The 15288-nt window shown below is 39.1% G+C and overlaps 1 protein-coding gene, 1 long non-coding RNA gene and 1 other non-coding gene across 5 annotated transcripts in view; 1 reads left to right on the plus strand and 2 right to left on the minus strand.

The window, feature by feature from the left end:
• PEX1 (peroxisomal biogenesis factor 1) overlaps positions 1 to 15288 on the plus strand; it is an 81478-nt gene that overhangs the window by 61080 nt on the left and 5110 nt on the right. For 2 of the 3 annotated variants that reach the window (XM_070369858.1, XM_070369860.1), the window contains 2 exons: positions 1290 to 1484; positions 1769 to 1899. In XM_070369858.1, coding sequence (XP_070225959.1) covers positions 1290 to 1484; positions 1769 to 1899 — 326 coding nt within the window. Of the gene's footprint in view, positions 1 to 1289; positions 1485 to 1768; positions 1900 to 2652; positions 2743 to 15288 lie in introns of all 3 variants that reach the window. The other variant, XM_070369859.1, reaches the window with a different exon arrangement.
• The window catches only part of LOC138987648 (uncharacterized), a 42975-nt gene that overhangs the window by 12817 nt on the left and 14870 nt on the right, over positions 1 to 15288 (minus strand). The window lies entirely within an intron of this gene.
• TRNAW-CCA (transfer RNA tryptophan (anticodon CCA)) lies at positions 8320 to 8392 on the minus strand. Its single transcript has one exon. It is a non-coding gene; the product is annotated as a tRNA-Trp (tRNA).

Genomic DNA, 15288 nt, shown 5'->3' on the forward strand with positions numbered 1-15288 from the left:
TTCCCATTCTGTTACTTTCCTCTATTTCTTTGCACTGATCACTGAGGAAGGCTTTCTTATCTCTTCTTGCTATTCTTTGGAACTCTGCATTCAGATGTTTATATCTTTCCTTTTCTCCTTTGCTTTTCGCTTCTCTTCTCTTCACAGCTATTTGTAAAGCCTCCTCAGACAGCCATTTTGCTTTTTTTCATTTCTTTTTATTGGGGATGGTCTTGATCCCTGTCTCCTGTACAATGTCATGAACCTCATTCCATAGTGCATCAGGCACTCTATCAGATCTAGGCCCTTAAATCTATTTCTCACTTCCACTGTATATTCATAAGGGATTGGATTTAGGTCATACCTGAATGGTCTAGTGGTTTTCCTACTTTCTTCAATTTAAGTCTGAATTTGGCAATAAGGAGTTTATGATCTGAGCCACAGTCAGCTCCCAGTCTTGTTTTTTGCTGACTGTATAGAGTTTCTCCATCTTTGGCTGCAAAGAATATAATCAATCTGATTTCGGTGTTGACCATCTGGTGATGTCCATGTGTAGAGTCTTCTCTTGTGTTGTTGGAAGAGGGTGTTTGCTATGACAGTGCGTTCTCTTGGGAAAACTCTATTAGTCTTTGCCCTGCTTCATTCCGTATTCCAAGGCCAAATTTGCCTATTACTCCAGGTGTTTCTTGACTTCCTACTTTTGCATTCCAGTCCCCTGTAATGAAAAGGACATCTTTTTTGGGTGTTAGTTCTAAAAGGTCTTGTAGGTCTTCATAGAACCGTTCAACTTCAGCTTCTTCAGGGTTACTGGTTGGGGCATAGACTTGGATTACTGTGATATTGAATGGTTTGCCTTGGAAACGAACAGAGATCATTCTGTCGTTTTTGAGATTGCATCCAAGTACTGCATTTCGGAGTCTTTTGTTGACCATGATGGCCACTCCATTTCTTCTGAGGGATTCCTGCCCGCAGTAGTAGATATAATGGTCATCTGAGTTAAATTCACCCATTCCAGTCCATTTCAGTTCGCTGATTCCTAGAATGTCGACATTCACTCTTGCCATCTCTTGTTTGACCACTTCCAATTTGCCTTGATTCATGGACCTAACATTCCAGGTTCCTATGCAGTATTGCTCTTTACAGCAGCGGACCTTGCTTCTATCACCAGTCACATCCACAATGTAAGCTTACCCGTGTTAAAGTTTTCCTGCTGAAAGTTTGTCATTTTATCTTTGATAAGTACATAACTTTTTTCTCCCTTGCTCTTTTTCCTTCCCTCCCATCTCTCATTATTAAACTTCACCATGCAGAGCTCACAATGCCTGTCAGCACCAAGCTCCATGACTCAGGAGTTTCCCGGAGCTCCTGGGAAAGATCAGTCACTACGACCTCCATTGTTCAGAACAGCCTCCCAGGAGGGTTACCAAGAACTCACACAGGAGCAGAGAGATCAACTGAGGGCAGATATCAGCATCATCAAAGGCAGATACCGGAGCCAAACTGGAGTAAGGCTTTCCCCCTTCATCGTAATTGTAAAACTTTTACAGATTGTTTTTCCTGTTTTTGATATGTATTTTTTTGATTTGTAAATGTGCTCTCTTTATAAAGGGCTGAAATACATGGATCGGTCAAACAGTTATGTGGTAACACATTTTGGTAATTTTATGAGAAAGGGAAGGCCTAGTCCCAAGAAAATGGCAAAAGCAAATAACATTCTTTTTCAAAAGCAAATAACTCTTTTTCATTATGTCCCTTAGTTAACTTTCTGTCATTTTATTTTTTGTTTAAGGAGGATGATGCCCTTAACCCACCAGGACCGAGCAGAACCAGTTTGGCTATTAGCCAGTCACATTTAATGACTGCGCTTAGTCATACTCGGCCGTCCATCAGTGAAGATGACTGGAAGACCTTTGCTGAGTTGTAAGTAACAAATTCTGATTCAGAAGTATACATACTACTACAAGCGACAGTTCTTCAAACTTCTAGAGTTCTTTTTCGAATCACAAATATGTGGAATATTTAAAAGCCAATTCAAAAACATTTGCTTAGCAGCCATGCATTCAAACACTCAAAAATGTCAGGAATAAAGAAGTCAAAAATAAATTTTTATTTTTATATAAATGTATGTTTATATAAATCGGACTTAATCAAATAGTTAATGGACTTTTTAAATTTTAAAAACAAAAAGTATATTAATGAAACATGATTTCTCTCTACAACGATCCCCATTTCTAACTTAAATAACCACAGTAAGACTAAACTGTTTTCAAATTAAATCTAGTTTCAATAAACTTGGCCTGATTATTTATATAAGTCAGCAAGAATAGTAATTGACTATATAGGTGCTTTTTGCTGGAAATTTTTAGAAGGAATCTCAGTTTGGTGTTTTAGAAGACTTGATGCTTGGAAGCCAAGGCAAGTACTTACCATAAGATTTTGCTTGCAGTAGCTATATACTGTTGACCCTCAAACAACATGGACTTGAACTACAAGAGTCGATTTCCAGTAAACATGTACTGTAGTACTACACAATCCATGGCTTGTTGAATCTGTGGATACAGAGGCTGACTGAAGATTTATGTCTGTTAGTGAGGGGTGGGGTTGGTACGCCTTACTCCTGTGTTGTTAAAGGGTCAGCCGTATTCAGGTGGCTTAAATTCCTCTCTTTTGGAGGTCCCCAAGATACCCTCAAGTCCCTATACCTGCCCGGAAATGACCTTCCTAAACTCATCTGGGAAGATTACTGGGAACTCTGAAAAACAGGTACCAGGCGGGTTTTCCAAGGGGCGTTATTGGTTCCATAAAATCAATCTTAGTTTCTTAGGACTGGTCTCCTTTGTTCTCCGTGCACTCTCACGTGTGACATTACAGTCAAAGCCTTGGTAAGACAGCCGGTGCTTCCAACTGTGTCCTGTCACAAGGAGAAAGGATTCTCATGGAACTTATGGAAATAACTGTAGCCAGAGGAATATTGTTTGAGAGTTTCTGAATTCTGGAAGGATCAGGTAGAAAACATGTTTCATTTTTGTTCACAAAGGCATATTTAGCCAAATTATTGATGGCTTAAAAGAAAAAGTTTTCCTTAAATCTGGAAAAAATAAAACAATACTTGATAAACCCAAAGTCATAAAAACTATGATGTCCTCAGTAGTTCATTCAGTCCCATGTAATTAACTTTTATGGATCTTTTGTTAGCAGTTTTACGAAGCCATCAGTTTCTCCATTAGAGTTCTACAAATTCTTACCTGATTCAGTGATATAAACTTTCTGAAAGTTACCAGAAACCAGCTCTTGTTAGAGTACGTCCATGAGTCTCACTGAAGATCTAGCACTTTCGCAGGAACACTTTTACAATAATTATAAATGACAAAAGACTTAAAAATGGCCGTGGTTAAAGATTTGATGAAACTCTTTACTGTCTTTGCCAACTTTTCTGTAAATCTGAAGCTCTTCTAAAATAAAAAAAAAATCTGATGAAGCATCACTATGATGCAGTTGATGAGGAAATTTGGTCATTTCTGTAACATACAATTTTAAAAGATAACTGGAATTATAGGAGTTGTATACAGTTCCTAAATGTCTGATATGTAATATTCATAAGGCATGTTAATAACATACCCATATAAATATAACTGAGTATCGTTTGTAGTATTTTTTCTTGACAATGCTTCCTGTGTAATGTAATATATCAAGTAAGCCTAATTTATCTTTCTCTTTTTGTAAGGAGAAAGGGAATAGATCTCTTGAGATGTTCCAGGGGATCTCTGGAAAATCACAAGAGTTAATTCAAAGTCAAAAAGCCTTATTTAGAATTTGGGGAAGTTTGTCAAAACTATCAAGAGGTTTTAAAACACCAGTACTATCTTACGTATCTTACTATTAAACAATACTTACTCGCTTAACCATAGTGTCAGATTTTGCAGGCAAATGCAGAGTTACATAGTTGTAAAAATGAAACACTTAAGACTTTCTTAAGACATGAGGCATAGGGAATTCTTTGGATAAAATAGGATTTTGATTTCTAAAAATGTTTTCTATGAAGACTACTTAAAAAGGTAAAGAACCTTTCATAGTCTCAGCAGTAGCAGACCAATAGCCAAAAAAATTTTTGTCCTGAAGGAGAACATTTTAATATCAGTAGTATATAAACTAAAACTTTTTTTAAACCCCATAGTAAATTCATTCCATTTTTCCACCTTGACTACACAAAGTCTGTCTCTCTGCAAGTTTCTGTATTTGTTCAGTTTGTCCTTTATTCTTTCCCATTCTGAAACAGTCAGAATAGAGTTGCGTAGCTGTTTTCCTTGTAAATTCTCAGTTCTAGTTAAAGACATTAATTAGAATTCTTAACACAAAACTTAACTTGTAATTTTGAACTGTTACACTAGCATTTTGTAGACTGGTAGATTACTGCATACATTTCATAATTTCCGGAAGAATACACCTTAACAGTACGATTCTTCAGTGTAGAATAGGACACATTTCTTTATACTTTGAAATATTTTTATTTTCTACATTGTAAGAACCCAAAAGTAAATAATACTATGTTCAGTAGTTAATGTTTCAGTATTTTATCATATTTAAAAATGATCTAGATATCCAGTGAATTTTCATCATTTACCAAAACTAAGGGTTTAAGTTACTGAAGAGATTACGGAAACAAAGGAGACATACCATAAAAATTATTACTGAGAAGTTCACTTATGAAAATTTTATGGGATATTAAAGCAGTTAACTGTCATGGCAAGTTTCATAACATATACTTTAACTTTTATTTAGTGGACAGTATCCCAGATCACTTTATTTGGATTAGTTTGTATTATGTTTCTGAGAGTTGAGAAATCTTAAATTTGTGCTTTTTTCTCTAAGCCAATTAAGTAAATCATTTTACAAATTATGGCAATATTCATCCAAAATACCATATATACATTGATATAACAAACACAAACAGATCCTGTTTAATTTCCATCCCCAAATTTTAGCCTTGGGAGGTTTTTTTTTTTAATTGGAATATTTTACTGTGTTGTTAGTTCTTATACAGAACGTGTATCGGGTATTTGTATACATGTATCCTTTCGCTCCCTCTTGAGCCCCCCTTCTGCCCCACCCCTCTAGGTTGCAACAGAGCCCCCAGCTGAGCTCCCCCTGTTACTCAGCAGCTTCCCATGAGCTGTCTTACACATGGTAGTGTATATACGTCAGTTCATCCCACCCTCCCCTTCCCCCCACTCTGTGTCCACAAGTCCCTTTCTCTACATCTGCTTCTCTATCCCTGCCCTGCAAATAGGTTCATCATATATGCACTTACGATTCTTAGATTTAGATTCTAGATTCCACATATATGCAATAACATACAATACTTGTTCTGACTGACTTCACTTTGTATGAGACTCCAGGTTCATCCACATCACTCCATATGACCCAAATTCATTCCTTTTTAAACCATGGGAGTTGTTACGTGTGTGTGAAAGTTGTTCAGTCACATGCAACTCTTGCAACCCCATGGACTGTAGCCTGCCTGGCTTCTCTGCCCGTGGACTTCTCCAGGCAAGAACACTGGAGTGGGTTGCCGTTTCTTCCTCCAGGGGATCTTCCCGACCCAGGTCTTCTGCACTGCAGGCAGATTCTTTACCATCTGAGCCACTGGGGAAGCCCAGGAATTTTTATAAGTCTGTATTTTTTAAAAAGCCTCTCCTGTTTCTGCTCCTTTTTTTCCCCCCAGTCTCAGGTGATTGTGGACAGTGTTTTAGTTATCTCCTAGGATATGTACAGGGACAGAGGAAGAAAGTCAGTTTTCTGCTTACTTATGTTTAAATAGAGTTGATTTACAGCATTAGCTTCCGGTGTACTACAAAGTGATTCAATATTTATAGATTACACTCCATTTAAAGTTACTGCAAAATAATGGCTACATTTCCCTGTGATGAACAATACAGTCCTTGTTCCTTGTTTTATCCAGAGTAGTTTGTACCTCTTAATCCCCAAACCTGGCTTGCTCCTTTCCTTCCTTCTCTCGTCTAGTAACCACTAATTTGTTCCCTGTATCTGAGTCCATTTCTGTTTTGTTTTATGCATTCATTTGTTTTTTTAGATTCCAAAGTAAGTGATATGGTATTTGTCTTTTCTGATGGTACTCTCTAGGTCCATCCATGTTGTATCAAATGGCAGTGTTTCAGTCTTTTTTAATGGCTGAGTAGTACTCCTAAGTAATATTCCATCTTATTAAGCCAGTGGTTTATTGATGGACACTTCTGTTGCTTCTATTCCTTGGCAATTCTAAATAATGCTTCTTTGAACATTAAAATACATGTATCTTTTTAAATTACTATTTGTTTTTCTACTATATTACTATATTTAAATATTCTATATATAGCAATATAGAGTATAGTAATACTATATAGCATTACTATACTATATTACTAGTTATAGTGTATAGTAATCTCTATATAGTAATATCTAGTATACTAATTAATACTAATCACATTCTGGGTAAATACACCCAGATTAGAATTGCTGGTTACATGGTAGTTCTATATTTTAGAGGAACATCCGTATTGTAGGGAGCCTCCATTTTGTTTTCAGTAGTGGTTAGTTACATAAACGTCCGTTGACACCAGTAGTGTCAGACGGTCCCCTTTTCTCCTCTTCCTTGCCGTTATGACCTATAGTCTTTTTGATGATAGCCATTCTGACAGCTGTGAGGTGGTATCTCACTGTGCTTTTGGTTTGCATTTCTCTAATTAGAGATGTTAGCCTTCTATCTGTATGTCTTCTTTGGAAAATGTCTGTTCTGATCCTCTGCCCATTTTTCCTCAGGTTTCTTTGATATTGAGTTGTGTGTACTCCTTACAGTCTGGGTGTTTCTGGTCACATCATTTGCAAATATTTCTTCCCATTCAGTAGGTTATCTTTTTGTTGATTATTTCCTCTTTCTAGGAGTCTGGAGGTACATTTATTATCAGAAGTCTAGAGTAATTATTTACAATTTCCTATCTTTAAATAGTTCTAACATCCTGATCTTTTACACTATCTGCAATCATTTTGAGGTGAATAGGGGAGGTCTGGGGGTTGGTAAAGAGAGGTGAACTTTTGAATTGTTTCTAGAGCCACATTTCTGATTTTGCAGAGACCAATTTGTAAAATATGGACAGTTTCTTATTTCCTCAAAAAACTGGATTGCAGCCTGAATGCTATCAAGGGCCTGACCCAACCATCCAGCTACATGAAGAAGATCTTTAACTATGAAGGAAATCAAAAGATGTTGCCTCTAAGAGACCCACGTTAGGGCAAAGGGCATGCACAGATTAAAAGTAAGGGGATGCAGGAGGATGCCATCGCAAGATGGCAGAGTAGAGGGCTGTGAGCTCACTCTCTTCCTGCAGAAACACCAAAACCACAACTAACTGGTGAACAACCATTTATAAAAAAAATTACTGGAACCTCCCAAAAAAGATATTCTACATCCAAAGACAAAAGCCACAATAAGATGGTAGGAGGGGCATTACTGCAAATCCCATACCTTCTGGGTGGGTGACCCACAAGCTTGGAAACAATTCTACCGTGGAAGTTATCCCACAGGAGTAAAAGTTTTAAACCCCACATCAGCCTTCCCAGCCTGGGGGTCCAGCCCCCAGAGAATCTGGCTTTGAAGGCCAGTGGGGTTTGATCACAGTATTTCTACAAGATGGGGAGAAACACAAAGTCTGCTCTTAGAGGGCACACACAAAGTCTCATGTATACAAAGACCCAGGGGAAAAGAGCAGTGACCTGATAAGAGACAGGGACAGACCTACCTGCTAGTACTGGATGGTCTCCTGCAGAGGTCAGGGAGAGAGGTAGTGGCAACCATGACTCACTGCAAGAACAAAGACACTGGCAGCACCGATTCTGGGATGTACTTACTAGCATGAATCCTCCCCGAGGCTGCCATTAGCCCCTGCAGGCTCCAGTGCTGGGTTGCCTCAAGCCAAACCACCAACGGGGCAGGAACACAGCCCCACCCATCAGCAGACAAGCGGATTAAAGACTCCCTGAACATGGCCCTGTGCACCAGAGGGACAAAATCCAGCTCTACCCACCAGTGGACCAGAATCAGCCTTTCTCATCAGGAAGCCTGCACAAACGTCTCAGTCAGCCGCAACCACCAGAGGGCAGTCAGAAGAACTACAGTCCTGCGGCCTGTGGAACAGAAAAAGCAATCACAGAAAGTGAAAGTGAAGTCACTCAGTCATGTCCAACTCTTTGCGACCCGGTGGACTGTAGCCTACCAGGCTTCTCCTTCCATGGGATTCTCCAGGCAAGAATACTGGAGTGGGTTGCCATTTCCTTCTCCAGGGGAATCTTCCCAACCCAGGGATCGAACCCGGGTCTCCTGCATTGGAGGCAGACGCTTTAACCCCTGAGCCACAGGGAAGCCCCAGAAAGTTAGTCAAAATGAGATTGAAAAGGAATATGTCCCAGATAAAGGAACAGGATGACACCCAGAAGAACAACTAAGTGAAATAAAGATAGCCAACCTACTAGAAGAAGAATTCGGAATAATAGTGAAGATGATCAAAGATCTCAGAAAAAGAATGGAGGCAAGGCTTGAGAAAGATACAATAGATGTTTGCTGAAGACTGAGAAGAACTAAGGAGCAAACAGATGAACAATCTGAAATGAAAAATACACCAGAAGGAATCAATAGAATAAGTGAAGCAGAAGAACAGATAAGTGACCTGAAAGATAATAGTGAAAATCACTGCCACGGAACATAACAAAAGACAAAGACAGTCTAAGAGACGTCCAGGACAATATTAAAGGCACCAATATTTGCATTACAGAGTTCCCAGAAGAAAAAGAGAGAAAGGATCTGAGAAAATATTTGAAGAGATAATAGCTGAAAAATTCCCTAACATGGGAAGGGAAATAGTCACCAACATCTAGGAAGAACAGAGAGTCCAGATAGGATAAACCTAAGTAGGAACATGTGTAAGGAACATGCTGAAACACATATTAGTCAAACAAAGATTGAATACAACAAAAGAAAAATTACAAACATTAAATATAAAAGCAACAAATGCCATCCAAGAGAACTCCCATAAGTTTATCAGCTGGTCTTTCAGCAGAAACTCTGCAAGCCAGAAGGGAGTGGCATGATATATTTAATACATGCAGAAAAGGCTGTTGACAAAATTCAGCATCCATTTATGATGAAAAGGCTCCAGAAAGTTTTTTCAGAGGAAACACACTATCAATATAACAAAGGCCATATATGGTAAAGCTACAGCTAACATCTTCAGTTCAGTCACGTCCAACTCTTTGTGACCCCATGGACTACAGCACGCCAGGCCTCCCTGTCCATGACCAACTCCCAGAGTTTACTCAAATTCATGTCCATTGAGTCAGTGATGCCATCCAACCATCTCATCCTCTGTCGTCCTCTTCTCCTCCCACCTTCAATCTTTCCCAGCATCAGGGTCTTTTCCAATGAGTCAGTTCTTCGCATCAGGTGGCAAAGTATTGGAGCTTCAGCATCGGTCCTTCCAGTGAATAGTTAGGACTGATTTCCTTTAGGATGGACTGGTTGGATCTCCTTGCAGTCTAAGAGACCCTCAAGAGTCTTCTCCAACACCACAATTCAAAAGCATCAATTCTTTGGTGCTCAGCTTTCTTTATAGTCCAACTCTCACATCCACACATGGCTAGAAAAACCTTTGTTTTTGACTAGACAGACCTTTGTTGGCAAAGTAATGTCTCTGCTTTTTAATATGTTGTCTAGGTTGGCCATAACTTTTCTACCAAGGAGCAATCATTTTTTAATTTCATGACTGCAGTCACCATATGCAGTGATTTTGGAGCCCCCCAAAATAGTCTGTCATTGTTTCCTATCTATTTGCCATGAAGTGATGGACCAGATGCCATGATCTTAGTTTTCTGAATGTTGAGTTTTAAGCCAACTTTTTCACTCTCCTCATTCACTTTCATCAAGAGGTTCTTTAGTTCTTCTTCACATTCTGCCATAAGGGTGGTGTCATCTGCATATTTGAGGTTACTGATATTTCTCCCAGCAATCTTGATTCCAGCTTGTGCTTCATCCAGCCCAGCATTTCTCATAATGTATCCTGCATATAAGTTAAATAATCAGGGTGACAATACACAGCCTTGATGTACTCCTTTCCCGATTTGGAACCAGTATGTTGTTCCATGTTCAGTTCTAACTGTTGCTTCTTGACCTGCATACAGATTTCTCAGGAGGTTGGTCGGGTGGTCTGATATTCCCATCTCTTGAAGAATTTTCCACATACTTAACAGTGAAAAGCTGAAAGCAGTCCCTCTAAACGGGAATAAGACTAGGATGCCCAATCTCACCAGTTTTATTTAACATAGTTTTGGAAGTCCTAATCATGGCAATCAGAGAATAAAAAGAAACAAAAGGACTCCAAGTTGGAAAAGACATTAAAATGTCACTGTTTGCTGTTGAAGTGATACTATACATAGAAAATCCTAAAGACACTACCAGAAACACTACTGAGCCCATCAATGAATTCATTAGAGTTGCTGGTTACAAAATTAATCCACATAAATCTGTTACATTCCTAGATACTTACAATGAAACAAAAAGAGAAATTAAAGAAGCAGTCCCATTTACCATCACAGCAAAAAGAATAAAATACCTAGGAATAAACCTACCTAAGGAGACAAAAAACCTTTACTGTGAAAACTGTGAGACACTGGTGAAAGAAATTGAAGATAACACAAACAGATGGGAAAATATACTATAGTCTTGGACTGGGAGCATCAATATTGTGAAAATGACTGTACTACACAAGCCACGCGACACATTCATTGTGATCTGTATGAAATTACCAATGGCATCTTTTACAGAACTAGAACAAAGAGTCTTAAAGTTCATATGGAAACCCAAAAGACCCTGAGTAAGAGCAATCTTAAGAAAAACAGCTGAGAGAATCAGACTTCCTGATGTCAAGACTATATTATAAAGCTATAGCCATCAAGACAGTATGGTTCTGGCACAAAAGCAGACATATCATCAATGAAACAGGATAGAAGCCCAGAAACATAAACAATGGAGGAGAGACAGTCTGTTCAATAAATGGTGCTGGGAAAACTGGACAGCTCCATGTAAAAAAAAAGAGAACATTTTTTAACACCATACAGAAGAATAAACTTGAAATGGATTAAAGGTCTAAATGAAAGGTCAGACACTATAAAACTCAGAGGAAAACATAGGCAGAACTCTGACATAATTCACAGCAATGCCTTTTTCAATCCATCTGTCAGAGTAATAGAAATAAGAACAAAAATAAGCAAATGGGACCCAATTAAACTCAAAATCTTTTGCACAGCAAAGGAAACCTTAAGCAAAAAGAAAAGCAACCCACAGAATGGGAGAAAATATTTACAAATGAGAGTTGACGAGGGATTAATCTCCAGAATTTACTAACAGTTCATGGAGTTTAATATCAAAATAAACAACCCAATCAAAAACTGGGCAGAAGACCTAAATAGACATTTCTCCAAAGATGACATACAGATGGCAAAGAGGCATAATGGAAAGATGTTCAACATCACTAATTACAGAAATGCAAATCAAAACTACAGTGAGGGCTTCCCTGGTGGTCCAGTGGTTAAGAATCTGCCTTGCAATGCAAGGGACATAGGTTCGATCCCTGTCTGGGAAGATCCCACGTGCCACGGAGCAGTTAAGCGTGTGTGCCACAACTACTGAGGCCGAGCGTGCGAGAGCCTGTGCTCTGCAACAAGAGAAGCCACTGCAGTGAGAAGCCTGTGCACCACCACTGGAGAGCAGCTCCCACTTTCTGCAACTAGAGAAAGCCTGTTCGCAGCATCAAAGACCCAGTGTAGTCAATAAATAAATAAATTCTATTAAAAAAAAACTACAACGAGATATCACTTTACAGCAGTCAAAATGGCTGTCATCAACAAACCCACAAACAGTAAGTGCTGGAAAGGGTGTGGAGAGAAGGGAGCCCTCCTCCACTGTTGGTCAGAATGTACACTGAGACAGGCACTGTGAACAGTATAGGTGTTCCTAAAAACTCAAAATAGAGATACTCGATGATCCTGCAATTCCACCCTGGGCATGTATTTGGAGAACAATAGTCTGAAAGAGTACATGCACCCAGTGTCCACTACAGTTCTATTTACCAGAGCCAAGACATGGAAACAACCTAAGTATCCTCTGACAGGTGAGTGGATACAGAAGATTTGGTGCATACACACACAGGCATATTACTCAGCCATTACAGAAATGAAATAATGGACCTAGAGATTGTCATACTGAATGAAATAAGTCAGACAAAAAAAGACAAATACCATATATTGCTTTTCTGTGGAATCTAAAAAAAAAATTATTCAAATGAAAGGGAATGGACAAAGATACTCCATCCAAACAAATGACAAAACAGGGATTGCAATTCTCATATCATACAAAATGGACTTGAAAACAAGATTATAAAGAAAGATAAGGAAGGACATTAATGATAAAAGCCTCAATACATGGAAAGGATATGACACTTGTCAACATATATGCACCTAATATAGGAGAACCCAAATGTATAAAACAAATACTAACAGATTCAAAGAGAGAGAATGAAAGGACCACAGTAAGAGACCTTAACACCCCTCTCACATCAATGGGCAGACCTTTGAGACAGAAAGTGAATAAGGCAACAGAGATCCTAAATGATAAAATAGCAGTTAGACTTAATTGATGTCTTCAGAACATAACATCCAAAAACAAACAAAAAAACCAAAATACATTCTTTTCAAGTGGACATGAAATATTCTCTAGGGTTGACCGCATCCTAGGACACAAAACAAGCCTCAACAAATTTAAGAGTATAGAATTATTTCAAGCATCTTTTCTGATCATAATGGCATGAAACTAAAAGTCAACCACAAAAAAAAACGAGAAAAAAAATTACATGCAGACTAAACAATATGCTACTAAAATCCAAGTGGTCAGCAAAATTGAAGAAGTGAAGTACTTTGAGGCAAATGACAATGAAAACAGAACCATATAAAATCTATGGGATGCAGTGAAAGCGGTTCTTAGAGGGACGTTCACAGCAATACAGGCTTCTTTAAGAAACAGGAAAATATAACAACTTAATCCACCACTTAAAGAACTAGAAAAAGAACAAACAAAATATCACAATGAAGGAGATGATAATAAAACTCAGAAGTAAAATAGATATAAGAAACATAAGAAAAGATCAATAAAACCAAGAGCTGGTTCTTTGAAAGGTAAACAAAATTGGCCAGGCTTAGTAATAAGAAAAGAGGGAAGACCCAAATAAACAAAATATGAAAGAGAAGAAATCACAACTGATGCCGCAGGCGGAGGAAAGGTAAGAATAGTATAAACAGTTGCTGTGTAGTCACTAAGCTGTGTCTGACTCTTCGCAACCCCATTTTTGGGGTTGCAGCAAGCCAGACTTCCCTCTCCTCCAGTGTCTCCCAGAGTTTGCTCAAGTTTATGTCCATTGAGTCAGTGATGCTATCTAAACATCTCATCCTCTGCCGCCCTCTTTACTTTGTTCTACTATGAACGTACTGTGTTCTACTGTGAACAATCATGTCAACAAATTTGACAGCCTGGAAGAAATGGATCAATTTTTAGAACAACAGCCCACCAAAACTGAATCAAGAAGAAATAGATAACCTGAGCAAACCAATCACTAGAAATGAAATAGAATCTAATTTTTAAAACTCCCTTCAAACAAGAGCCCAGAACCAAATAGCTCACTGGGGAATTGTACCAAACATACCACGAAGAAATCACATTGATCCTTCCCAGACTCTTCCAAAAGATTGAAGAGGAAAGAATACTCCCAAAGATATTCTTTGAAAGCACCATCACTTTGACACCAAAACCAAACAAAGACAACCAAAAAAGAAAATTACAGGCGAATACCTTTGATGAATAGAGACACAGAACTTCTCAACAACACGTTAGCAAAGCGAATCCAACAACACGTGCAGAAAGGCACACACCACGACCAGTCTGGATTCATCTCAGGGTCACAGGATGATTCCGCTTCTGAAAATCAGTGGGATGCAGCACATCTGGATGACAGTAAAAGTGACTGGTGAAAGGAATCCAGGTTGGAAGAGAAGAAATCAAACTGTTTGCTGATGACGTGGTACTATATACACAGAAGATCCTAAAGACGCTACCAGGAAGCCATAAACAAAATGAAACACAACCTACAGACTAGGAGAAAATATTTCTCCCAGTGATGAACTAGGAGATGCAACTGACAGAGGGTTAATATCCAAAATATACAAACGGCTCATACAGGTCAACAACAAAAAAACAATCAACCCGATTGAAAAATGGGCAGGAGACCTCAGTAGACATTTCTCCTAAGACAACATACATATGGCCAATCGGCACACAAAAAGATGCTCAGTGTCACTAATTATTAGAGAAATGCAAATCACAACCAGAGTGAGGTACCCCCTCACACCAGTCAGCATGGCCGTCATTAAAAATTCTACGGATAAAGAATGCTGGAAAGGGTGTAGTGAAAAGGGAGTGCTCTTACACTGTTGCTGGGAATGTAAATTGATACAGCCACTATGGAAAACAGTATGGAGGTTCCTCAAAAAACTAAAAATACAGTTGCCAAAATATCCAGAATCCCTTTCTTGGGCATATAGCCAGACAAAACTATTAATTTGAAAAGACACCCAAGACCCCTGCTTACACAGCAGCATATTTATTATAGCTGAGACATCAGTTCAGTCACTCAGTCGTGTCCGACTCTTTGCGACCCCATGGACTGCAGCACACCGGGCCTCCCTGTCCATCACCAACTCCCAGGGTTTACTCAAACTCATGTCCACTGAGTCGGTGATGCCATCCAACCATCTCATCCTCTGCCGTCCCCTTCTCCTCCCGGCCTTCAGTCTTTCCAAGCATCAGGATCTTTTCAAATCAGTCAGTTCTTCACATTACTGCTACTGCTAACTCACTTCAGTCGTGTCCGACTCTGTGTGACCCCATAGATGGCAGCCCACCAGGCTCCCCCATCCCTGGGATTCACCAGGCAAGAACACTGGAGTGGGTTGCCATTTCCTTCTCCAATGCATGAAAGTGAAAAGTGAAAGTGAAGTCGCTCAGTCGTGTCCGACTCTTAGCAACCCCATGGACTGCAGCCCACCACGCTCCTCTGTCCATGGGATTTTCCAGGCAAGAGTACTGGAGTGGGGTGCCATTGCCTTCTCCATCTTCACATTAGGTGGCCCAAGTATTGGAGTTTCAGCTTCAGCATCAGT

The sequence above is a fragment of the Bos mutus genome, chromosome 4, assembly GCF_027580195.1.
Source record: "Bos mutus isolate GX-2022 chromosome 4, NWIPB_WYAK_1.1, whole genome shotgun sequence".
In the NCBI taxonomy this organism is placed as follows: Eukaryota; Metazoa; Chordata; class Mammalia; order Artiodactyla; family Bovidae; genus Bos; species Bos mutus.